This window comes from Diorhabda sublineata, chromosome 3 (assembly GCF_026230105.1).
Source record: "Diorhabda sublineata isolate icDioSubl1.1 chromosome 3, icDioSubl1.1, whole genome shotgun sequence".
Classification (NCBI taxonomy): Eukaryota; Metazoa; Arthropoda; class Insecta; order Coleoptera; family Chrysomelidae; genus Diorhabda; species Diorhabda sublineata.
In genome coordinates, this window is record NC_079476.1 from 26,928,606 (window position 1) to 26,955,779 (window position 27,174).

The window sequence follows — 27,174 nt, forward strand, 5'->3', positions numbered from 1 at the left end:
ATTAATGCCATATTTATGTGTCAAATTTCGCCATTGCTTTTTTCATATTAAGCTGTCACTGACGGTGTGTAGTGATCAAAGGTGAGGAAAATAAAAACCCAAAGAATAAAATACAAAAATATATTTGAGCATCAACAAGTTTTATAAAAATCGTTTCAAGTGAAATTGTAATAATATGAAGATTTGAAGAAATGAAAATATTGTTGAAAAAACAAAACAGTAAATAATAGTTGAAAACAATAACTGTAAATAAATATTTGCGACTTAAAAATCGTATATTTTTGATAAAGATCCGACTGAAAGGAAATTTATTTGATGAGATATTTTTTAAATGGGAATTTTTTATTTTGACTGATACAATCTAAAACCCAAGTTTCCTTAACGCAAATAACTGCGTCGTATTCAACATATTCTCCTATAATGATCCTAGCGCATCGAGGAACGGCAGTTATTCTTCCTTTACATAACTGAATAAGTTCACGTAAATCCGAACATCTCGGTATACTGCCTTTGGCAACATACATAGGTCCGTAATCACGGAAAATATCCATTGTGTAAGAGGGACCGAAGGCTTGACGTTGAATACGATTTTTCTGAATAAAAAAATGATACGAGTTGTATTCGAATGTTATGAAAATTATTTCATAATAAATTACCTGCACCGCAGGCGAGAAATCGGTTTCTTCGAAATCTTCTTCTGGAAGCCATTTACCGGATTCCAACGAAGAAAATAACTGTAATTTAATTCGATATTTTATGAAACAATTGTGCCAAATTACTTTCACAACAAAAATTCACGCGTACCGTTTATTATTAAAAATAATTTCTACATTGCTTGTTAGACATAAACCGTAAAAGTTTTTTCTTCTTTTTCTAATAATTGATCATAAATGAAAACGTTGATTTATCTATGGTTATGTAGAAATAAGTTAGATTCTTAACATATTCGAGTTCTATAGTTGACAGATTCGTCAGAAACTAATTTTGGTAAACTAGAAAATATTTTCGATGATAAACGTAACACATGAAATATTTCGATATTAGATTCGAATTCATTTTAACTTGAAATAAAATAAAATTTTTTGTAAATTTTCATAATAAATCGTTTGAAATTTAATTATATAACAAAATTTATGTCAAATTATTTTAACAAGAACCAAAAATAGTTTCTCCTATATCAAATGTTATTTCTAAATCGCTAAATCACCACAGGTCTCTTCTTTTTCTTTTATTAGTAATAATTCATGTCGTTTTTCAACATTCCCGAATTCTAGGGTTGCCAAATTGTTTAGAAATTAATTTTAGTAAACGAGAAATTATTTTTGATGATAATGAGAATACGTTAATTATTTCGATAGCAAACGGAAGTTTTATCAAAAATATATTGAAATCGAATCAAATAATTGTTTTTTTTACACTTTTTTGTATGTTTTTATTTATAAATCGTCGGATTTTAGTTTATTTTGACCTAAAATCAAGATGATTTATCTAGAACAAGAAAATAAAATGTGTTATACAGAGAATAAAAACTTACCCATTCTTTTTTTAAAATCCAACAACCCATAGCGAGTGCTTTCAACATATTTATCGTCCTTTTAGGTTCCCCAGCCACTAAATGGGTGGTTTTTTCCGAAACTTCATCTTCAACATCGAAACCCCCGATTTTTTTAACGATTTGTAAAAATATTTGAACTTCAGATTTATGCATCTTAGTACAAACTATACTCGGTTTTTTCAAAACGTCTATTTTCAATTTCCTCTTCGCGCTTTGGGGTTGAAATTCCAACGTACTCCTTCTATTAATCGATGGGGTTACTGGGGTGTTTTTCATATTGATCAATCTTACGGATCGTCTTCTCGGCGTTTCTTTATCAATTTGTTTATTTAAAATTTCCTTTTTTAATCCCACTTGTTCATCTTCATCGCTATCACGTTTTTTATCAGCGGGTTTTTGAATTTCTATCGAATTTATTATATTTTCTTCGTTTTTTTCAACGGGATCTTTATTTTTTTGAAAAAGCGTTATCGGTTTGATGAACACTCCGCTTCTACTTTTCGGTTTTCTCGCTTTTCTTTTTTCTTCTCGTTCTTTTTCGTCGTCTACGACTAATTCTCGAAAATCCGTAGGGGTGTACAATTTTCTGAATTTTTTCTTATTTTGCGAATCGGGGGATAGGTTTTTACCTAAATCTATCGAACTTTTACTTCGTTTTAATTGCTTAGACGGACTTTTATTAAAAATGGCAACGTTCATGGTTTGTCTTCTCGTTTTAATTTCATTTTGATCTTTTTTTGGAGAAGTAATTTTCATTTTACTCATCGGTGTTTTGTTTTTTACGATTTTTAAATCGTTTTCCTCGGAACTATCTCGTAATTTATCCAAAACGTCGTTAATTACGTTCGGAGGGAGAGGACTGAAAGATATTTCGAATGTTTCACTGTTGAAACTAGTTTTTATTCCGTTTTTCGATTTGTCTGATATACGTAACGAAGACATACAGGTACCGGTGGATTCAGTTGGTTTTTCTATATTTGTACCATCAACTACGTCGTCTTTATTAAAAATACGAAGAGTCCTTGGTGTTAAATTCATAACTGCATCATCAGTTATCAATTCCTGTTTATTAAATATACGAGTACTTTTTGGTTTATCTGTATTCGAATTACTGAGTGTTTTTCTCTTATAAAAATCATCATTTTTCGATTTATTATTAGGAGAACGGTTTTCTTTACTACTTTCTCCAAGTACGTTAGTCAAATCCATATCTTCGTCGAAATTTCCCATTTTTCTTCTACTAATGAAAACTTCACTGTTATTTTCGGAAAAATCTCCATCTATGATCGGATTTGTATCAGAATCTTCATCAAATGCTGTATCATCATCAAATATATAACTATCTGTAGGAGAACCTGTTTTATTGGTTCTTGTAACGTGGTTTGTGAAGGTTTTGCGTCTATCAACGAGAGATGTCGTTGATGGTAGTAAAGTACCAGTCTGTTTAGTCCTTTGGTATTCCTCGCGAATTATTTCCTCATAGTCTTTTTGGATTTGCTAGTAAAAACAATTGTAATTTTAAAGTAAGGCGAAAAATTCTCCGATTTCGATGAATTTGTTATTAAAAACTTTGTTTTCATGGAGAATTTATAATATATACACTGAGAAAACAGTTCAAATCCCACATTTTGACACTAAGTTAGTTAAATTTAATATCATAATATATAAATATTATAAAAGGATAACTTTCTTCAATTTGTTTTTTGTATAATATTGAGAAAAAAATAAAAATTTCATTCAATTACATGTGAAAATACTATAAACAATTATATGTGGATTTGTATGGAAATTTAAGCCTCTGAAACTATTAAAAGTTTTCATTTTTATTATTCTTGTAAATCAAAGAAAAAAAAAATTTTTTTTAAACATCTATTGATATCTGATGATTTTTCGACTCGAATCAAAAAACGAATAGTGCGTTGTTTTGGACGCATTCCTTTTAATCAGGTGCGTTCTTTTAGGTATTTTCGAATTTACACAAGTACATAATGACAGTAGATGCGTTCTTTTGAATGCATTTTTCTTATTTAATTAAAAAATGATAATAAGAGCGTTCTTTTGAATATATTCAAATTTAACTACATTTATAATGACAAGTGCGTTGTGTTTTAAATGCATTCCTCCTATTTAAGTGCGTTCTTTTAAGTATTTTCGAATTTACACAAATAGATAATTACAGTAGGTGCGTTCTTTTGTATGCATTCCTCGTCTTTACTGAAAAGGGACAATAAGTACATTGTTTTGAATATTTTAGCGTTTAACAAGTAGATGATGACAGTAGGTTAGTTCTTTCGAATATATTCATATTATAATACATGTGGAGGAGTGTGTTTAAACGTTTAAAATGACGAAAATTAATAAAAGTTTTCATTTTCTTCTCATTGCCATAAAAACGAACATTTTTATAAAATAATTCATTAAAATCTGATGTTTTTTTCGATTTTATAGAATCAAAAAACGAAAAGATCGCGATAATATGAAATTAGCTATTAATACACTAAGAAAACAGTTCAAATCTGAAATTTGTTCCCAATAAATAAAAACAGCATTAAATTAACAAAATTCTACACAAATTTAAACGAAATATCTACTTACAGAACAAAGAATCGATACATTATGATCATAATTTGTAGTTCCAAAAGCAGGATATTTTTTCTCAGGTACTTTGGTACCGCTGGTTTTACAAGCTTCCAACCAAAGTACTGATACCAAATGTACTTTCATTAAATTTGCTTTTTGGTACGTACTAAATTGTCCTTCCTAAAATATTCACTTCAAAAACAACGTAATATATTAAAGAAATAAAAAAACTAACCTTAAATATTACATGTGTAACGTCTTTTGTAAATTTTTCTCTAACGACGGCTCCCATACAACGTAAATGTGATTTTACGGCTTCTGAACGATCTCGTACGCCACTTTTTACCTCTACAAACGCTATAACGCCATCTAAAATCTTATCGAAAGGCACAGAAGAATTTACTTTAGACGATGTGGATTGTCTAGATGTTGGTCTACTGCTATCGCTATCCGAAGTACTATCAGAAGTTTGAGGATTTCTTAATCGCTCTAATACTCGTCTTCTGTGTAAAGCCGTGGGGCTTTCGCACGGTTTTTTTAACGATTTATAAAAAGGACTTCTTTGGTTTTTTAGTTCTAACTTTTTTTTATAAGCATCTATTTTATCTCTTTCCGATGTTATTATGTTTAATATTAATTCTCTTTTTGAAGGATCGCTCATAAGATTTTTAAAAAATTCATCACTTATCTGACATGCGTTGATACTTCCAATTAATTCTGAACCGTTATTCTTCGACGTGCTCTTGTTTTTATGAGATTTAGGAGTTAAACAGTCTTTGTTCACTTGTTCATTCATTTTGCAAGTATTTTCTAATCGTTTCGTTCAAAAATTTTCAAAACAAATTAAACTATATGCACAGTAACAACAAACATCTCAATGACATACGTCATTATTTAGGTTAAACTACAGAATTATGTTTAGAACATTAAGTTGTAAGGAATGAGGTTCATTCATAATTTCTTTATTAATATAGGATCAAGGTAGTTTTATATACACATATTTGTTGATACATTTTTCAATTATTTTGCTGTAGAAGCAATAATATAAAAATCACTACTACAACGAAATTTTCACTATTTTAGTTTGTCTATGGATATAGTTACAAAGTACATATTGGACACATCCCGTATACATGAAATTTATAAATAATAAATGTACTTTTTCGTTATTATAGTTTCCAATTTCATTGTTATAACGATACGTTCTATTAAAAACTATCAAACAAATGGATAGAAAAGAAGACTATTATTAGTGACAGCTGTCAAAAGTAGAAGGTGTAGTACTTAACCAAGTTTATTGAATATTTTTGAATTGAAATTTGTTAATTTTAATATACGTAATGAATGAATACGGTTCTAGATTATTACCGCCTGCTAAAGAGACTAGTACTCGTGCTGCGTGTAAAAAATGTGGCTACGCTGGTCATTTAACATATCAGTGTCGAAATTTTATCAAAGTAGACCCAAATAAGGAAATAGTTTTGGATGTAAGTAGCACTAGTAGTGAATCAGACATGGATTACTTGACTCCCCTTACAGAACTTAGAGAGAAAGAATTGAAGGAGAAATTAAAAAATACTAAAAAGAAAAAGAAACACAAGAAAAAAAGTAAAAAAAGAAAAAATTATACATCGAGTGACGACGAGGAGGAAGATGTTTCTAGTAGCAGCGATGTTGACAAGAAAAAGAAGAGACACAAACACAAAAAAGAGAAGAAGCATAAAAAGATTAAGAAGAAAGAAAAAGACACTGATTCCGAATCTAATAGTAATTAGATAAATTGTGATTGTTTTAGATGTATTTTTTTATCATAAACGTAATTTTAATAATAGTGAATTAATTAAAATCTGTTTGGTTTTTAAAATAGGTAATTTTCCCCAAATTTCCATCAACGGTTGTCTTCATATGCTATTAAATGTGTTTAATAAACTATTTTAATAATTATTGTCATTTATTATAAGTTATAACTTTCGGAATGAGAATAATGTGAATTTGGAAATTTGTATAAAAGTACGTAAATTTAACATCTTGCTATTTTGAATAATGAAGTTAGAAAATATACAATGGTCTATAATAAACATATATATATTAGGGTTTTTGATAATTTCACCCTTTAAGGGTAAAAGAGCAGTATAGGGGTGATAGATTGGATAAAAATTGCTATCAAAGATATGTGTTATTGTTTTCTTTAATGATAAAGTTCGTCGTGGCTTCTAGGCAAATTAGTTTTAAAATTAAATGTTACCAGAATGTCTGTGTTGTCTTTCCTTTATCGTAAATTTAGAATAAAATTAATTTTTAGAATATAAATGCTACTTTTATTAGATATTTAACTTCAAGTAGATTTTCCAGTGGTTCTAATTTTGAATACCATTTTTTTTTGTAAAAAGCAATCACTTGAGATCTTGAACTGTAGGGTGTAGTGCTCGGGAAAGACATTAAAAAAACGATTTGTTTATAAGCAATTTATTTCCTATACGTTACATTCAAAAACTTATAAATTACAATCCAATTAACCCCTGTAAGTACCTCTAACAGGAGCACACATTTAAGTATAATTAAAATTTTACAATGCGAAACCTACAAATTTCTTTTTCTATAGGACACTTTCACGCGATTTATAAACACCATAATGAATCGGTGATTACATTGAAATATGTACGTTTCAATATATTTCAAAGAGAGTACGTATTATTTACTTATGTGCACGAAAAGAGAAACAAAAAAAATATATTTTGGTACGATTTCCACCGCGTCACAATCCAGAAGACACGTATATGTCGATGCCATCGCCGTAATACAAAAAGGCGCGTTGGGTATTAAAAAACGTCGCTGTAACGTAGTTTAGTTCCAATTATATCCGTAAATAGCGCTGCATCATAATCGACAACGAAGTGAAGTTTGCTCGTTATAATTATATTGTTGATAATTGAGTTAGATATTGAATTTTGTGGAACGTATCTTTCATACATTACAGCGACGTTTTTCATTTCAAATTTTGAGGTAAAACTAGCAGTGGCTACTACTCCAGTTGAAGTTTTGATATTATTTTATTTAAATAGCAATTCTGATGTATGTGTATAATAATTTAAATAAAATATTGAAAGGCTGTTGTAGGCAGTCTATTAGTAGCTATAGTGTGTAGAATGGTTAGATTTCGGAAGTTGCTCGTTGCTCTTGTACCAAATAGACTTGAGAGCCGGGTACGGTGCTGGTGGTGACGAAAGTGCGGTGTTTGGCGCGGATTAAGTTGAGACTACTTTCGGCGGTTTCGGCGCGGTCTTCAGCTGCTTCCAATTCCCTTTGGAAACGGCGCACGCGAGTTATACTTTGACTAGATACACCCTCCTACAAAAAAAAATTATTCAACATTTTTTCTTCTTAAACCGAAAGTTTTTTGGTACTTACGACTTCCTGAAGTTGTCTCTTGAATATGGTAATTTTCGAATTGGCTTTATCTAAACTTTCTTGTAAGAGGGCAATATTCTTTTGGTCTTCTTCGCATTGGATCATAACCTCCTTAACAGTACGTTCTTTTTTACGTAAGATTTTGATGGTTTCGGCGTGACGTCTCTTTTCTTCGTCTAATTCAGCTTCGATGTCTCTAATACGTGCTTCCAGTTTGCTAATTATACGTTTTCCTCCTACGATCGCGTTCGCTTCGACTTCTTCTAATCTTACAGACAGATTCTTTACTTCAATTTCAAGACTCTTCTTTATAGCTTCGATCTTTACAACGCGTTCTTGTTCTTCGTGAAGGATTTCGACGGTGTGTTTCAATTCGGCCTATAAATAACAACAATTTTTGGTCATTATCTAAATTAGGTTAAAATTTTAGTATTTTATAGAGAAAATTACGCTGTATATCAAAATTAACGATTCCGTTTTTCAAAGGAGAAAGCAACTACTTTCCTGACTAATGCGTTGACGAATATTGAATTACATCTCCTCTGATGAGCGTGATATCGATAATCCTTTTTCGTCGATATTTATATGACCAATAGCTCGCAATTGCAAGAAGAGGTCGTAACTATTGATTAGTTTCGACGTTATTACGTATAATCAGAGTGGTTTAACAATCCTTGTTTGGTCTTGAACTCAAACTGAAGACGTCAAAGAGTGTCGCTAATTGGTTCAGGTAGTTAAACATTCTCTAGCGAACGCCAACTGGCGCCATCTTCATTTAAAGCTTCTTAAACCACTCCGATGGAACGTTATAACATCGAAACTAGAGGTTACAAAACCTTCCTTGCAGCTGAGAGTCATTGGGGATGTTAAGAGGGGATATAATTCAATATTCGTCGAGGTATTAGTCAGGAAAGTAGTTTTTTTCTCTTTTGAAGAACGGCAGAACAAATTTTCGAAATTTTAAATTAATTATTTTAGAGGTGAATAGTAGGAATCGTTTATTTTGATGCATATATGCTTCTAAATGTTTTTGATTTTAGGTCTCTTCTGTTTTACAATAAGTTTTTTTTATAATTTTTGAAAGACGGATCAAAATTTATATCTCTAAAATATATATAATAAATAAATAAACGAAATGAAATAAATAAGTAAATAAAATTTTTATCTGTCTTTCAAAAATTATAAAAAAAACTCATTTTATAACAGAAGATAATTAAATTCGAGACGATTTCGGAACATAAATATACATAATTAAAAAGAATTATTTGCCAGCTGGTTAATGGCTTGCAATTGCAAGGAAGGGTTTATAATCTGTAACCACTGACTAGTTTCGACGTTATCACGTCTCATCAGAGAGGTATAACAACCCTCGTTTATTCGTTTATTTTGTTTGATTGTATTAAGATAGTGTATAAAAATAGTACAAAATTTCAACACCCCTTCCCTCCCCCAAATCCTTCCACTCCTTTCGATGATTAATTTTCAAATAATCATTTAATAAAATCCAATGATGGTTTCATAAAAATCGATAGTTAAAATTATTTGATTATCAAAACGAAAAAAGTATCTGAAGGGATGATTTCCGCGCCCTAATCTAGTTAATCACCCAAATTTATATAAAAAATATATAAACTAGAATTGAATTTACCTGCACGCGTTGGTAACGTTCGTCGGATATACGAAGTTCTTTGTTGATTTCTTCGTAGTCCGAAATAACGACCGATAATTCTTGTTCGATTTTGCTCTTAGCGGAAGCTAGATTGACATTGATTGTAGTGAGTTCGTTGACACGAGTTCCAGCTTCTTCAGCAAGTTGTTCAGCTTGTCTCTTACCACGAAGAGCCTAAAATAAATAACAAACTTAATATCTATCATTCAATATCATTATCATGCTGTTTAATCTCTTGGATTATTATTGGCGTTTTCGGTGATTACCTACTTCCTGTGTTCTTTTGTTAGTCCTGGATTCGTTCATTACCTTTCTCCATTATTTTCGCATTTGGTTTTCCAGTCTACTATTCTTATAATTCTGGTATCTTCTTCAATTGTGTTATTTCCTTCACCATTTCTGTAGATTTCCTTCTTAAGATGTATCCTGCCCAATTTAGTCTTTGTGGTTTTATATACCTTATTATATTTTCTTCATACTCTTCTTCTACTTCTTAATTTTTCTTCAATCTTTCCATTCCCTATAATATGTGTGATGTCATTTAATATACTTACACTTTCATAATTGCTCCTGATTTCTTCAGATTCAGCTGTGAGTGCTTGAACTCTCCTTTGAGACACGCTGAGTTGATCCAAAGTAACTTGTAATTGACGTTGGATTTCGTCGTAATGAGCTTGTAATTCGGTTAGCTGTAGAGATTGTTTCTTGATGGTCTTTTGGAGATCGATGTTCAGTTTATTGGCGGAGTCCAAGGACATTTCCAATTCCGTTATTTGGATTTGAAGTTTCTTCTTGATGCGAGTTACTTCGGTCTTGAGTCTAGTCTCGGCTTCGACGACGCGGGCATTAAGCTGTTCGATTTCGATGCTGGTAGCCTTACTAAAACCAAAAACGAATAATTTTTAACGAAAATTTCGAGTTTACGAAATACGTTTCTAGTGTGTGAAATAGTGTTAATTAGAAAATAATCGAATAGTAAAAACATTACGTTGTATTTTAACATTAAGAAGTACTATTTTTAAATTAAAAAAAAAATATTAGATTTACATAACTAATCAGACAATGCAGTCTAATTATAATTGTTCGATGTTAAGTTCAACTCGTGCGAGATTGTCTTGCCAATTTTATTTATATAACATTGTCCTCTATACAATGAGTCGAATTAGATATTCGTTTTTTAAACAAGATAAAAGAAATTTGAAAATATATATATTTAGTTTTTGTTTATATTCCTTTGAAATTTTCCATTCAATTACCAATAACTCACCTTCAATTGAACTCATTTGGGATATTAGAAGGTCGAATAAAAACAATTTGGAGGACAGACTAACTAGGGTTTTGAAATTTTTATAAAACTTCGTTAATTTAAATTTTCCTATTTTGAATTTTGAGCTAAACATGTTTATCAACATTTCCAATAATTTCACGTCATAAGGGTGCAAAAATAACATTAAGGCAAGGAATTGCTTGGAAATAATTATCGATAATCATAAATGGGAAGGGACTGCTTAGCAATCTGAAAGTGTAATGAAAATGGGGACTGAGCTTTTCCTGAAAAACGCCCCATAAAGCTCAAAAGAGTGGCCAAAGTTCATATATCAAACGTCGTGTTATTGCACATAAAAAGGGCGAGAAACAAATAAAGTTCTGTATGTATGAAAATACCGTAAAATTCAATTTTAAAAATTGGAAATTTGTATAAAAGTTCACCAAATGCAAATATTACTATTTTGAATTTCGTTTAGGAAGTTTAAAATCAATGTTTTTGATCCTTTCATCCCTTAAGGGAGAAAAAAGAAAATGGGGTGAGGAATTGGATAAGAATGGCTGTGAACAGTGCTGCTAATCAAGCTGAAGCTATAAAAAGACGCAGATAGAGCTTTTTCTGAAAACGGCTCTGCAAAACAAATAGGAAACGAAGTGTTTTTGATAATTCCTCCCCCTGGAGGGAGAAAGAACAAAATTTGGTGAGGAATTCGATATGAATGGCTGTGGACAGTGCTGCTAATCAAGCTGAAGCTATAAAAAGACGCAGATAGAGATTTTTCTGAAAACGGCTCTACAAAACAAATAAGGAACGAAGTGTTCTTGATAATTCCTCCCCCTGAAGGGAAAAAGAACAAAATGGGGTGAGGAATTGGATAAGAATGGCTGTAGACAGTGCTGCTAATCAAGCTGAAGCTATAAGAAGACGCAGATAGAGATTTTTCTGAAAACGGCTCTACAAAACAAATAAGGAACGAAGTGTTTTTGATCCTTTCATCCCTTAAGGGAGAAAAAAGAAAATGGGGTGAGGAATTGGATAAGAATGGCTGTGAACAGTGCTGCTAATCAAGCTGAAGCTATAAAAAGACGCAGATAGAGCTTTTTCAGAAAACGGCTCTACAAAACAAATAAGGAACGAAGTGTTTTTGATAATTCCTCCCCCTGAAGGGAGAAAGAACAAAATGGGGTGAGGAATTGGATAAGAATGGCTGTAGACAGTGCTGCTAATCAAGCTGAAGCTATAAGAAGACGCAGATAGAGATTTTTCTGAAAACGGCTCTACAAAACAAATAAGGAACGAAGTGTTTTTGATAATTCCTCCCCCTGAAGGGAGAAAGAACAAAATGGGGTGAGGAATTGGATAAGAATGGCTGTAGACAGTGCTGCTAATCAAGCTGAAGCTATAAGAAGACGCAGATAGAGATTTTTCTGAAAACGGCTCTACAAAACAAATAAGGAACGAAGTGTTTTTGATAATTCCTCCCCCTGAAGGGAGAAAGAACAAAATGGGGTGAGGAATTGGATACGAATGGCTGTAGACAGTGCTGCTAATCAAGCTGAAGCTATAAGAAGACGCAGATAGAGATTTTTCTGAAAACGGCTCTACAAAACAAATAAGGAACGACGTGTTCTTGATAATTCCTCCCCCTGAAGGGAGAAAGAACAAAATGGGGTGAGGAATTGGATAAGAATGGCTGTAGACAGTGCTGCTAATCAAGCTGAAGCTATAAGAAGACGCAGATAGAGATTTTTCTGAAAACGGCTCTACAAAACAAATAAGGAACGAAGTGTTTTTGATAATTCCTCCCCCTGAAGGGAAAAAGAACAAAATGGGGTGAGGAAATGGATAAGAATGGCTGTAGACAGTGCTGCTAAACAAGTTGAAGCTATAAGAAGACGCAGATAGAGATTTTTCTGAAAACGGCCCTACAAAACAAATAAGGAACGAAGTGTTTTTGATAATTCCTCCCCCTGAAGGGAGAAAGAACAAAATGGGGTGAGGAATTGGATAAGAATGGCTGTAGACAGTGCTGCTAAACAAGTTGAAGCTATAAAAAGACGCAGATAGAGCTTTTTCTGAAAACGGCTCTACAAAACAAATAAGGAACGAAGTGTTTTTGATAATTCCTCCCCCTGAAGGGAGAAAGAACAAAATGGGGTGAGGAATTGGATAAGAATGGCTGTAGACAGTGCTGCTAATCAAGCTGAAGCTATAAGAAGACGCAGATAGAGATTTTTCTGAAAACGGCTCTACAAAACAGATAAGGAACGACGTGTTCTTGATAATTCCTCCCCCTGAAGGGAAAAAGAACAAAATGGGGTGAGGAATTGGATAAGAATGGCTGTAGACAGTGCTGCTAAACAAGTTGAAGCTATAAAAAGACGCAGATAGAGCTTTTTCTGAAAACGGCTCTACAAAACAAATAAGGAACGAAGTGTTTTTGATAAATCCTCCCCCTGAAGGGAGAAAGAACAAAATGGGGTGAGGAATTGGATATGAATGGCTGTGGACAGGGCTGCTAATCAAGCTGAAGCTATAAGAAGACGCAGATAGAGATTTTTCTGAAAACGGCTCTACAAAACAGATAAGGAACGACGTGTTCTTGATAATTCCTCCCCCTGAAGGGAAAAAGAACAAAATGGGGTGAGGAATTGGATAAGAATGGCTGTAGACAGTGCTGCTAAACAAGTTGAAGCTATAAAAAGACGCAGATAGAGCTTTTTCTGAAAACGGCTCTACAAAACAAATAAGGAACGAAGTGTTTTTGATAATTCCTCCCCCTGAAGGGAGAAAGAACAAAATGGGGTGAGGAATTGGATAAGAATGGCTGTAGACAGTGCTGCTAATCAAGCTGAAGCTATAAGAAGACGCAGATAGAGATTTTTCTGAAAACGGCTCTACAAAACAAATAAGGAACGAAGTGTTTTTGATAATTCCTCCCCCTGAAGGGAGAAAGAACAAAATGGGGGTGAGGTATTGGATATGAATGGCTATGGACAGGGCTGCTAATCAAGCAGAAGCCATAAAAAGATGTAGACAGAGATTTTCCTGAAAACGGTTCTACAAAGCTTAAAATAGTGGGCAAAATCCAGATAAGGGACGCCGTGTTTTTGATAATTCCACCTCTTAAAAGGAAAAAGAACAGAATGGGGGTGAGGGAAAATCCCCCTTCTCGCGATAGATAAAGTGAGAAACGTTTTGGTCAATGTTTCATGGAGATTACTGGAAATTCCACATTGTATATATAAAGGGTGAAAAGTGGTTGAAGTTTTGTCTGAAAGACTTATAGTTTCCCTTTCACCGAGTTTTATTTTTTCCCCTCGTAGCAACTTTCGTAGAAATTGAAAAGAGCCGTCAATAGTCATCCTGGTTAATTTGAAAGATTGTTGTTTACCTCATGACTTCATTTTTATGTGGTAATTGAAATTACCGCAAGATTCTTAACCACTTTTCATTAGTTTTATTTCGAACCTTATTGCCCATAATTATCTACCGGATTACAAACAAAAAACAAAAAAGCAGTACACACGTCAAAAAGAGTAACAAAATTTTTAGGTTAACGGAAGTAACGTCAAGTTTATACATAGGATGTAGAATTTTCTACAAACGTCAAACGGCAACGGCAAACGTCAAATTTATGAAGCGGCCTTCAAGATTGATACTTTCAGACATATAGAGTAAGCCCAGCATTGAAGACTTATTGAAAATCTTCTCCACCATCTTTATAAGTACTAAATCAACCCTTATAAGTGTAAAATAGGGGTTAGAAGTTTATATTTCTAGAAATTTAGAATTTAATTGTTACCTATTCATAGAAATGCATAATATATTCGGAAAATGGAAATAAATTTTCTAAAAAAGAAGTGAAGTTTGAGGTTATTTCGTACTAAAAACGCATTCGATGTAAATTAGTTCCAAGTATGTACTTTTCGACCGTTTAAAAAACTGTAAAATATTTAAAGTAAGAAAAAAATAAACTTGATAAAATTCGTTTACGCAAAACGAACATCTACTTACATTTATTTTCAATTAACTATAAAAACAAACACCACATTCTTCACCTTTTATCCTGATAAAAATGCGCAGATCGTCTATCGAAGTCCTTCAGCTCGACGCTTAGATTTTCGAGGGGTTCCTTAAAACTTTCCTCCAATTGGGATTGAATCCTTTCATCCATGAATTTAACGTGACTTCTCATCGTTAATTTCTTAACGAATTTCCCGCTAGACGATACATGACTAGATTTTTGAATGTCTTCATCGAGCGCTTCAGCAATAGCTTTATTACTTTGAGATAACAGCTGTTGTTCTATTTGTTTAGCAGATCTACCTCTCAAAAACTTCTGGGAGGCTTTTAATTCTCTCTCCAAATCCCTGTCTTTATCGGGATTGAACATTTCCAAATCTTCGTACATTCTATCTTTGATTCTTCTAATATCTCTCAACATAGTTTTCTTTTTTCTGGTGTCGGTTTTTACTTTTTGCGTGATAGTAGCCGCAGACACTGACTTTTGTAACACAAAACTAGAACTAGCACTCGATTTGAAATCTCTCAATTTCGTCTTGGCACTAGCTTCCGTTTGTCGAGAAATTCTCGATAGATCTTCTTGCGAATATGATTTTATTTTCAGGGGATCGAATTGTTCCAAGCCCAGTTCGTCGGTCCACGGAAGGTGGGGCATAATCACTTTCCTTCCCCTACTTTTATCTTCTATAAAATCCACCATTGGTTGATAGAAATTGATGCCGACGCCATAGTTGTAATCGTAAGCGGAAGTCTTAGGACGCCATTTGCTACTCGATACCGCCATTTTTGATGCTTAATTAACAACTGAATATTTTTATTGATGCCTCTGTGTTTTTATATATTTTGATTATCTATTAGTTATGCCAACTAATCGAATATTGGCAGTTCACGGTTGTATATATTTAGAATGTAAATAAATCAAATGCATTCCGATTCAGTGATCATTTAAATGCAGAATTATTAGATTACTATTTATATATCAATTAGTAGTGGCTTCTAAACCAACGATACGTAAACTTTTTCTATGTAACGTGTAACACATTTTATATACTTGATGAAATATATAAAATCATTAATAAAAAACCATTTCTATTAGTAGTTGCTCTCAATTAATTCAAAATTAATGTCAAGTAGATTTTTTTGTTATTTATAGCGACTATTTCTTCAAAAAGGTTTTTTGTTATACAGGTTGTACAGGCAGTGGAAATTATAAGGTGAAATTATCAAGAACAGCTGCTTACAATCAACTATCAATTATACTGGTATTATAAATACGAGTTAGATGGTTTCAACACATCTTCTAAATAAATATCATATAACGAGAAAAAAATCAAAGAAAAATGAATAGAAAAACTCTGCGCTGTTGGACATGGTGTTTGCCATCCTTCGAATTTCTTTCTAATACAAGCATTTTATTATTCCTGCTCCAAATATTCCATCGCCAGCTCCTTCGGTGGTTTTAAAACCATCTGTATAACATTTAACGTTATTTATTTTGAAAATTTGAATTATTTTTTTCCTTTTCCCAACCTTTACTCTTTCTTAACACTGCCAAAAAGTTATTTTAGATGCTATATAAACAAACTAAGAAAGTTTTCGAGATTCATTACACAATTAATGAGATTAACTTACCGAATAGCTTCAATTTCTTCATCTTTTTCCTGTAGACGTTTTTCGGCTTCATGACGGAATTGAGCGAGCTCAGCAGATAGACGTTGAGCACGTTGTTCTTCAGCTTTACGTCCCTGAAAATTAACAAGTTACTTTCTACTATGGACACAAGAAAATATTCCTAAATATTAAAAAATGGTTTAGATATTTGGGAGGCATATAAAGGGGGAGACAACAATTATAGAGGAAAAAAATAAACAATCGGAAAGAGATTTGAAAGAGACGTGAGTTGGATTTAGGAGAAGCAAAAGCGTTCATTATAAAAGAAATAATGTTTAGAAATATGACAAGATTTAAATTAGTATACTTTTGATAAAATCTCACGAACTAAAATATGGAATGACATGGAAATAAAAGATGTTAACGGCGAATTATTGAAATGCGTGTATAAAGAAACAAAAAGTAGACATATGATATACCAGAGATGTTTAGAACACAAGAAGGAATGTGAGATAAAGCACATGGATAACACAGAACCAGTTTTTGGAAAGTATAATGTCACGAAAACGAAAAAAAAAAAGAAAAACCATGAACAATAATGTAAAACACGCTGGAAAAATGGTAACTTTTTAAAAGTAGAAAGTTAAATAAAAAAATTAACACCCCTATAAAATAAAAAAGGATCATACTTTCAAAAATTTCACGATTTCTTGAAATTATTGTAGATTTTAAATCTTTATAATGATGCTTCTCAAAAATATATTAACAAATAAAACACAGTTATTAAAAAAAAATGTTTCAATATAGGGTGTCTCAAAAAAAAGTTCATCTTTGTATTTGCGTGAACGTAGCCATTCAGAGGGACGCAGGAGATATGTCAATCGATACTCCGGATTTTGGGAATTTAGTCACTAGTTAGTGCTGCGTGGTGGATTGACATAGACTCCATGTAATCCCAATTTAATACCTATGGACTTTTTCCTGTTATATCAAATCTAAAGCTTAAACCTACGACTAGCAACCAACCGATGATCGCGATGTTATTTATGAGAAATAAATTCCCAAGCAATATATTCCGATATATAAATTTTTTTTTTTTTAATAAACCTATTCCTTTCCCTAGAATGTTAACTTTCTTTTGTGACACCTTGCACAAGAAATATTATCAATTTAGTTGTACTATCGAAAATATAAGTTAGATTAATACTTACAGCTTCAGCTTCTTTGTAAGCTGCAGTCAGCTCATCGCGTTCGTTTTCTAAACGACGAACCTCCAAGTCGAGTTCATGTAGACGACGAGTAAGCTCGCTGATGGTATTTTTGGAATCAGAAAGGTCATCTTGAATAAAAAAAAGTTTAGTGATTATATAATTAATAAATATTTAGTACTGACCGCATAATTTTTTGTTTTCTCTAGCGAGCTGGTCCTTTTGTTCGCGAGTCTTGTCCAATTCGTGTACGACGCGTTGAAGTTCGGTGACCTTGTTACGAAGATCGCGTTGACTCTGTTCGTACAATTGAACGGTTTCATCGAGACGCGTTTTTAAATCGATGTTGATTCTCTCAAGTTGTTCGACGCGTTTCTGGAGTTCTCTAGCCGTGTTATTAGCTTTCTCCAAATCGATAATGAGAACCTCGACTTCGGATTGTAGACGAGATTTTTGTTTTTCGAGATTGTTAACTTTAACCAACAGAGATTCGATGTGTTCTTCTTGTTCTTGGATTCTGGCGTTGAATTTACGACGGAGTTCTTCGACTTCTTCGGCGCGAGCGGCGACTTCGGTCTCATATTTCGATTTGTAAACTTGAACTTCACCTTGGGATTTAACTAATTGACGTTCTAGATCGAGACGGGCTTCGCTTTCTTCTTCAAGTTGTACGCGGACTGATTCGAGCTCGATTTCGACCTGGTGGAGATTGGCTTCCAGAAGGGAACGTCTTCTCTCGTCATCCTCAGCTCGGCGGCGGGCATCCTCTAATTGACCGGCGAGCTGCGACTTGAGATAGAGAGCGTTTTCTATATTAACTTTAAGATCTTGGACTTCTTTGGTTAATTCGATGTTTTCTTGGGAAAGGCGAGTTTTGTGGGAAGTTATATCAACGATGGTACGATTCAATTCTTCGATTCTGATGTTTAATTCGTTGACGGTTACTTCTAATTTTTCAACTTGCTTGATAGCAATTAGGCGTTCTTTGGTGACGCTTTCAACTTGAGCTAGAAGTTGATAGATTTCAGTTTGGAATTTGCTTTTTTCTTTTTCGGCCCTGGAAGAGTTATATTTTCATTATCAACCCCCAAAAAAAATGATATAATTCGGCATTGAGATACAATTTGAAAATATCGAAAGCAAAACGAAAGCAAAACGAAAGTAAAGAAATAGTAGTAGATGAAATGACTGGGCTCAAATTAAGGGTGTAATGGTAAGTGGTAAGACTAATTTTGCTGTTAGTTCATCTTCTTTTTTCATCCCTTCATTTCTATTAGTTTCATCAACTTGAACGAGATTTTTACATTCCAAACATCTTTTCAGTTTTTTTTCTTTTAGTTTCTTGCGATCTGCTTGACATTTATGACTATAATTTGTTCGAAATTGATTGTCTTTACGTACTTGGACAATAAATTTTCGAATAATTAAAACTAATGTTGAAATTGATTATTACAGCTTACCATAGTTGTTGAATGATACAAAATTATAAATAGCTATTCCGTTTAATGGTTTATTTTCTTGAATATTTCTCTCATAAACATTTGAAATTTATTTTTAACCTACGAAAATATGTACGAGTATGAATTTGCTCCAAATTCTTGCCGTAGGTATATACGTACAAATTATAAACGTTTATTTTTAGATCGAAAACTGGACGCTTTTTCGCGTTGGCAATTTAACTGTTTCCATCGCTAATTTGCAGTTGGATTATAGAAAATTTTACACAGGTGGGTTTGAATCGAAAAAAGAAACTCTGGTTTTTCATAATATATCTTTCATATCGTCGTCGAAACTCATTCCAACCGAAGGGGATTTTGAAAGCTTAAAACTGTACTATAAACAATCATAATTAATCAGGGCAAAACCGTGAAGAATTTGATGTAAATCAAAATAGCTGTATAAGCTTAGAATTGCATCACCACACTGAAAAAACTGAAGATATTTTAACATATGAAGAGCCTTTGAACTAATTAGAATCAAAATCATCCCATACAAATATTCTAACAACTTGATTATCACGACTATTAGAGAAAACGATGATGACGATGAAGAAGAAAATTATAACCAAGACTTTCTTGGAGCGAACTTCCTAGTGGCTACAACGATTTCTGCAAGTTCGCACCCATGTATTCTTGTGTGAGATGGTATCCAAATTAAAGTGATGGTAGTACCAGAACAAAATGGTCAATAGAGTCATGAATATATTTGTCTAATGGAGTTTATTGATTCGAGCAAATCTGTGCGTACAATTGATTATATGAAGATAGATAATTAAAAATTTGAGGATCTGATATAACTCGTAGATGCTAGCGAAAGATGGTAAACGATGTCGTTTGATTATTTGATGCATCAGTATACATAATTTTATTGTAATGAGTGGTATTGATCAAATTTAGAAATAGTCGTTTCGGTTTATTCATAATTAGGGATGTTTTAAATTTTGGTTGCTGCTTTTTCCAACGAGGAAAAGATGAAATAAGAATAGGGGTTGTTTCAAATAGTTTGACATCATGAGTTTTCCAATACTCAATTTTCGTCTATTGTTATTTTTCTTTACATATACAAGTATACACGAAACTTTCTTTTTGATTTTTTTTCGTAAATGTGAAATTGACCAAAACAAAGTGAGTTATTCAAAAGTTTTTTCATTAATTGCACTAAGAAATAATAAATTCATTGAAAAGTCATGTAGAAAATATCACAAATAAAAAAAAATTGATATAAATACGAAGAATTTGTTTAATTTTCATTCCAAAGGGTTTCCCTTGAAATAACAAAAGAAAATTAACTTGTAAATAATTTTGATCACTGTATTAAATTTTTTTTCAACTTTTTCACTTCCCAATGATATTTTTTTCCAAACTAATTGGAAATTAATCGTAAAAATATAATTAATTAACTATTAACGATTCATAATCATATAATAGGATGTTATACTTTTCATTTAAAGATTTCGGTCAGTATTAAATGATAAAAATTACGGAAAATTCGATAACGCTTTTGAAAAAAATTGTTGCGGAAAACGTCCTCGTCCATGGCATATACAGAACGTTGTATTTGAGCGAGACAAATAAGGCTAGGATACGTGTGAGGTTATTTTTATCGGCGCCGAGCTTGTCGTTTAAAACGGTTCCAACTCAAACTATTATCTAATCTTAAAAAAAATATTTTGTATCATCGAATTTGATTAGTTTCTAGTCGTATTTATATTCGAGAGAAATCTGAATCTACATACTACCTAATTTCAAAGTTTGATTCAAAGATTTAGATTGTTGAAACGACGCCCCATTTTTATACAATAAATTTGTAAAAAAATTATAACGAAGGTGTTCAAATAATTGATAATATTTTTAATGATAAATATTCAAAATTTAATCAATTCTTGAACTACAAAATATTTACGGAATGTCCCACTGTTTAAAAGAAACACATACTACTTAATTTTTGAGATATGGCAATGTAAACATGTCAAATCTGACATTGTCATGATTAAATTTGACATTTTTATCGGTGAACGTACTCAGAACATCTTGTCATACAAATACTTTTCGTTTAATGATTTTCTATGACTTTCGACGTGGATTAAACAAATGGCAATGTCGATCAAGTCGCTTCGAATTTTATAATGAAGCTACATTTTCTTAAAGTCGTCCAAAATCAATTGCTGTGCCCATAAACATCGATGCTGACCGTAAACTAATATATTAGAGAGATTGAGATAAACTTTAGCATTAGTTTCAATAGTCTACATTCAATATTGCATGATCATTTGGTTTTCAAAAATGTTCGGTCGAAAAATTTGACAAAATCTCAAAAAGAAGCTTGTGCCGATTGGTACAAGAAAATGCTGAAAAAAATTCAATCTAGGTGCTTTGAAAGACGTCTAAAAGACGTTTTATTTAAGCAACGTACGATATAAAAGTCAATGGTATGGTACACCTGAAGAAGTTTTCGAAAATTGCGAGCTGCAGACTTCCTGTCTCGATTATTTTAAACAAAACTGTTTGAAGAAGGTTATATATGATTGGTTTAAGAACAGAAAGGAGTGTACCAGATCCACGCTCAAATCCAACGATCATCATCAACCATTAATTTTATCTCAAATTGTTATTAATTCTTAGATTCAGAGTACGTCTAATAGAGTTAAAATTAAAGGAGTTTTAAAAATGTTTAATTAATATATTTTGTATTTTGGCTCACCTAGTTTTAGCTTTAGCGTAAGAATCAATTTGTTCTTGGAAATCGACGACGATTTCTTGATGTTTCTTCTTCAAAATGGCGGCCGTTTCCTCGGATTCCAAGTGTACGTCTTCCAAAAGCTTACGAAGCTTCAATAATTCTGTGTCGCGTTTTTTGTTGATTTCAAACTACGTAAATTGAAAATTAAAATTATAATAGTCAGGTTTGTATCAAAAATATATAAATAATTACATAAATAATGATAAAAGGATAGAAAATAATGGTTTTATGATACACACATAACTACTACATATACATTTTTTAGTATAAACACAGAAATGAAAGTTTTCCATCATCAAACAAACGATAAGTTCAGATACTTGGAGCGTTTGCAAAACAATAAATTAAATCTTATTAGCATGTAATAAAATTCAAAACTAAGACGAAATTGCTTTTTGTTTGTTTCTTCAGCTCTTAAATGCCTGTCCAGAGTAAAATAAAAACTAATTCAGGGATAAATCAGTGCGTTGGAAGTTTCCTCAATCTATTTAATGCAGTAAATAATCAACAATCGCGTGTCCAAAAACTCAAAATTTATAAGACTCGAACGCAAATGGTAGAGAAAGCTGGGTTTTTATAAAAAACAAAATAAAATTACAAACAATTGGCATAAAGAACTAAAAAAAAAATGAGAAAAAAGTACAAATTTCGAATTATATGTATAACCTCCAGGAAAAAATAATCGTTTTGTAAATACCAAGGTAAACTAGCTTACCTGACTTTCCGCACCACCTTCAGCTTCCTCTAAACGTTCAGTTAACTGGATTACCTGTACGCTGAGATCGGCCTTTTCTCTTTCGATCTGAGAAAAAATAAAAGATTTTAAGCACTATAAATAAAGAACGAAAGGTCAATGTTAGCAAATTCTTGTATCTTATTCTGCTATACTATTCAGTTGATTATCCTTGGATTACAATCTGATCTGGGTAACCAACTAAGAAAGAAAATAACGTAAATATGCCTTCAAATTATTGCGAATTTGATTTCAATTGGCAAGTGATTGTGCATTTTTTGCATTGTAAAATATTGAGCCTAATTTCCTAAATGGATAACCTTGCAACGATCTTTCTGAAATTGGAGAACCTGCTTAGGCAAATTAGGCAAACGGATTCAAAGATAAATAAGGAAGGTAGAGTGAGATTTTGGTTTGGTTAACGCTATCGGTATCTAGATTCTTGTAGAAACTACTGGTTCTAATGGACCAAGGTACATCCACGATGTTTTCTAGTACCTTATTCTGGAATATTTCAATGATTTGGACACTGTTTGGGCTAGCACAATCCCATATTTCAATATAATACTAATAGATTGAGTAATTACATACATTTTTTCATAAATATCTTCAATTTTTTATTTCTTACATCTTTTTTATATGTTTATGTTTCTAAATCGTGAATTTTACGTCTCTGCTGGTTTAAAATTAGTTGTTTTTAATAATTTCAAATCATATTTTGGTGAAAACTGAAAGTAATCGACTGTCTTTTAAAAACTATAAACAAAAACTAATTTTAAATCAGAAGAGACCTAAAATTAAGAAGTTTAAAAACGTAAACACTTATCAATATTTGAATCAAACTTAGTATTTTGTTGGTGAGTTTACAAGTATAAATTTGGATCCATTTATTTTAATTTTTCACTTATTTGTCCATTTGCCTATTTCATTGATTGATACCTAAATCTACAGCTTCTTCATGTCTATTTCCTGCTGGAAGTATAGCAAAGTTAATTAGATTATCATTTTCTAATTTAGGCATGTAATTAATGTACAAAAGGTCATTAAACACATCCCTGTAGCACTTCTAAATTAATTTTCTCGAGCTACGCTTTAATCCTGAAATATAGAGATATCAAAAAACTTAATGTACATCTTCATTTCATGTTCCAATTCTTTGTCTTAAACTTTTCCGAATGCTTGTGACACATCAATAAATATTATGTTTTATTCTGGTGACTTTTATGACACAATTTGATGGACCTGATGGATTTTAAAGTTGCCTTTTCTTATCTCGAACTGAATTGTTTCGAGACATAAGCAAAAATTCAATGAAAAATTATTTTTCCGATTCAAAATCGTGTCACGAGTTTGAATATTCTATCACAACAAAACAAATAACTAATTAACCGCGATTCACTTTTCTAAAATACATTTTTTATGAAAATAATGATAATATTTCAAAAATTTTTATTACTTTTTGCACGTTATTTTTCTCAACCTTGTAATATAAATGAATCGTTTCATAAATTAAAAATAAAAGTAACCTAATTGAGTCACAATTCTAAAATAAGAAGGTGAGTAATCTATCTGTGAATTGGTGGACTAAAAATAAAATTTTTCTGAAAATTATATGAAATAAATCAAATTGAACAGTACAAAACATCGATTTTAGTGAAAATGATAAGAAAATAATACCGAAAACTATTTTTAATAACATCTTGGGTTTGAAATATATAAAAAAATTGTAGTTTCAACTTGGTTTGATATATTTTTTACTATTTATACACAACAACACATCAAGTAACGAATTTTTCATTTAGATTTTCAATAATAAACGAAATATGGTTTGTGCATGAACATTTAAAATTAATACTATTGAATATTTACTTACTCTAGCTCTAAGTTCTCTTTCAATTTCGAGGTCATCCTGAAGGAGACGGATTTTATCCTGTGAAACAAAAAATTATCATTAAGGTATCCCATTTATAATTTTGGTGGAGGTTTACCGCGCGTTCACCATAATTTTAAATTTTTCCCGACTTTTGGCGGACGAATCGATTAAATTCGTTTTTACAATTTAAATCTAATGTTTCAAAAAACGAATTTCGATGTTTTTTATGTAATACAAGCCAAATAATTATATTTATAACTCACGTCGAAATTTCGACTTGAAAATTTGCCAAATTGTATTATTTGAAATAATAATTTTAGTTAATTCGCAATTTTCGAATTATCATAATGAAAATATGTAATTAGAGGTTACTTAGAATTGATTTTTTTTAGCGCAAATCTTTTTTAAATTAAGATTTATATGAAAACTAGATTGAAATCGTGTATTTTTGGAAAAAAAAGATCTAGTAAAAATATGGTATTAATACAAAAGTGATTTATGCAAATTTGAATCTAAAAACAATTGTTGAAGAAAATTTTTCATTTATTTTAACGTTATTTGAACATTGAACATTCTCAAGTTTATAAAATTGTACTAGGAAATTCGTTCATTGAGATATGGCAACGTGGTAAAAAGTTAGTTAAAAATAGGTGCTTAAAATATAGGAATTTTCTGGAAAAATTCCTCATTATCAAATTTTAAATATCAAAAAAATCGTACGTAATACAAATTTTATAAAAACAAACTTTGCACTATAAAAACTTTTTACAAAATTTTTGTATAGAAATTCTAATTTTTGACCACTCACAAAAATTACCGATCAAAAGGCTAATCCAAAAAATCACTTTTTTTACAAAAAATCCACTTCACAAATATCACAAATTGGCTAAAAAAATTATCACAACGTTGCAACATGATCCCGATGACGATTTTTATTTTTACCTCAAGCCTAGAAAGAGCAGTCAAGTCCGCGCTGTATTCGATGCTGACATCGGCGGCACCACCTGCAGTTCCTGAGGAACGATACGAGTATTTGGAGGTCCTCGCCACTGAGGAAGAAGCCATTTTATCAATATTAAATTCTTTTCAACTATTTGGTATTTGATCGAGTCGAGTATGCACTGACCGTCGAAAATTTCAGAGGTGAAACCCGCGTGCCTTCGCCGCCTGAAAGTGGTGGCTGAGTCGTTCGTATTTGAGCGTCGGGACGGCCGTCGTCGGAATAAAGTCAGGCGTCTCGAACGGCACATGCGTTTTGGAATAGATACGCGAACGACTTTGCGCACCGGCGGTGACTCATGTTTTTTCTGGGTTATTTTCGACGATTTTTTTATGCATTTCACGTGCATTTTGGTAATCAAACTACTATGTTAGACTCAACCGGTGGAATTTACGAAAAAATTTCATACACAACGTACTCTAGAAGTTCACAAGAAGATTTTAAATATAAATAAGTATTTTAGATACATTAAATCATCTTATGAAATTTCAACGACTTACGTTGTATGAAAAAATAACCTAAAAGAAATCTACCCTAATTCTAATGAATACCACCCTTATTTAACGTATTTCGACGTACTCACAGATTGTTTTCATACTGTCTACCCTCCATAATTGTCAGTTTTTTTTGTCAAAATATAACATGAATCTGATGTACTAATCACATGAAAAAAACTGTTTTGATTGTTTACTAAACATTATTTTTTACGTGGAAAAGCAATTAGAGGGATTTCATATGACTTTTATGGAGTAGTAAATGAAACATGGATCAAACACTTCACTCCGGAATCAAAACCATCATCATCAGAATGGACTGCAGTTGGTGAACCAGGTACGAAGCGTCCAAATGCACAACAGTCAACTGGGAAGGTTACGACTTCAGTGTTTTAAGATGCGCATGGAATATTCAGAAAAAAACAACAATTACATTTCGAATTGCTTTATCATCCACAGTATAAATCATCCAGATCCAGTTGTTGGATCATTTGAATACAAAAATCAAGGAAAAACGACTGTTTCGCCAAGACTAATGCACCGATTCACAAATCGATTGGAACGATAGTTGAATTGGACAAATTGCTTCCTGATCCACCGTATAGTCCATATCTGACCCTCAGTGACTACTGTCGATAAATTCCGCTCAAATGACGATTAAATTAATGAAACTGGAGACTATTTTGAAGCAAAAGACAAACAGAGAAGCATCGGAATGATTGTATCGCTCTTAAAGGAGATTAAATTGATGAATAAAATCGATTTTCGGTTAGTTAGTCAAGCGACTATATTAAGAAACGTTACAGACTATTAATTATAATAAAATTCATATTCTGGTTTAAATTTCTATTGTTTCTATACGAGAATTTTTATTACTCGCTATCCGAATAAAAGTTATATATAAATTTTTAACGATGTTGCCTATTTTGATACATTCCGACAAAAACAAAATTAAAAACCACGAAAATATTCGAAAACCAATTGTAAAATTCACATCGCGGATACGCTGATAAATAAATAGACGCGACAACACCGCTGAATTTGTTTTATGACAGCTACGCTGAGAGGTGCTTAGCTCAAGTTACCTGTAGTGGGGGGCATCCTTTTATAGACACGCGCGTTAACTCCGGTTAATAACGATGTGGAGGTGCTCACTCCAACGATGTTGCCACGTTGTTAACGTTCTCCGGAAATAAATAAAATCGTATGAATAATATTTTGAATGAACGATAAACTTAACGCGTGATTAAAATCAAGTAGTAACAGAAATATTTTGTTTATTATACTTTACTGTATTTACCTGAGCTGGATCTTTTTGATTATTTTTTTATCTTAAATTCGGCGTGGTGCAAAGCGATTCTAGATAAATGAAGAGGAAATAACAGAGGCGGAACCGAAATACTCTGGATTGAATGCGTAGAATATAAAGAATATTGAGTCGAAAATTGTGTATAAATAAGAATAAATAACATGGCAACATTGCACTACCTGGTGAAATAATTCTTTTCGCC

At 32.0% G+C, this 27,174-nt stretch overlaps 3 protein-coding genes across 4 annotated transcripts; 1 reads left to right on the plus strand and 2 right to left on the minus strand.

Annotated features, from left to right (window-relative positions):
- Positions 1–106: 106 nt before the first annotated feature.
- On the minus strand, positions 107–5,041 carry LOC130441962 (uncharacterized). Its single transcript, XM_056775894.1, has 5 exons — positions 4,371–5,041; positions 4,151–4,315; positions 1,535–3,052; positions 657–734; positions 107–593 (listed from the first exon to the last, which is right to left on the minus strand). Exons 1-5 carry the CDS (start codon positions 4,929–4,931, stop codon positions 309–311), a joined length of 2,607 nt encoding a protein of 868 aa, XP_056631872.1. The 5' UTR covers positions 4,932–5,041; the 3' UTR covers positions 107–308.
- Positions 5,042–5,356: 315 nt separating this feature from the next.
- LOC130441963 (protein SREK1IP1-like) lies at positions 5,357–6,445 on the plus strand. The gene has a single exon (XM_056775895.1). It carries the CDS (start codon positions 5,476–5,478, stop codon positions 5,908–5,910), a length of 435 nt encoding a protein of 144 aa, XP_056631873.1. The 5' UTR covers positions 5,357–5,475; the 3' UTR covers positions 5,911–6,445.
- A 628-nt stretch (positions 6,446–7,073) lies between these two features.
- LOC130441964 (paramyosin, long form) lies at positions 7,074–25,419 on the minus strand. Of its 2 annotated transcripts, XM_056775896.1 has the most exons (11): positions 25,112–25,419; positions 24,170–24,226; positions 22,279–22,365; positions 21,525–21,691; positions 17,510–18,381; positions 17,328–17,455; positions 16,138–16,250; positions 9,767–10,091; positions 9,192–9,386; positions 7,544–7,921; positions 7,074–7,483 (listed from the first exon to the last, which is right to left on the minus strand). In XM_056775896.1, exons 1-11 carry the CDS (start codon positions 25,232–25,234, stop codon positions 7,286–7,288), a joined length of 2,643 nt encoding a protein of 880 aa, XP_056631874.1. In that variant the 5' UTR covers positions 25,235–25,419; the 3' UTR covers positions 7,074–7,285. The 2 variants fall into 2 exon arrangements, with proteins under 2 accessions (XP_056631874.1, XP_056631875.1); XM_056775897.1 differs by lacking the exons at positions 16,138–16,250; positions 17,328–17,455; positions 17,510–18,381; ... (2 more) ...; positions 24,170–24,226; positions 25,112–25,419 and adding an exon at positions 14,541–15,304.
- Between the last annotated feature and the right edge of the window lie 1,755 nt (positions 25,420–27,174).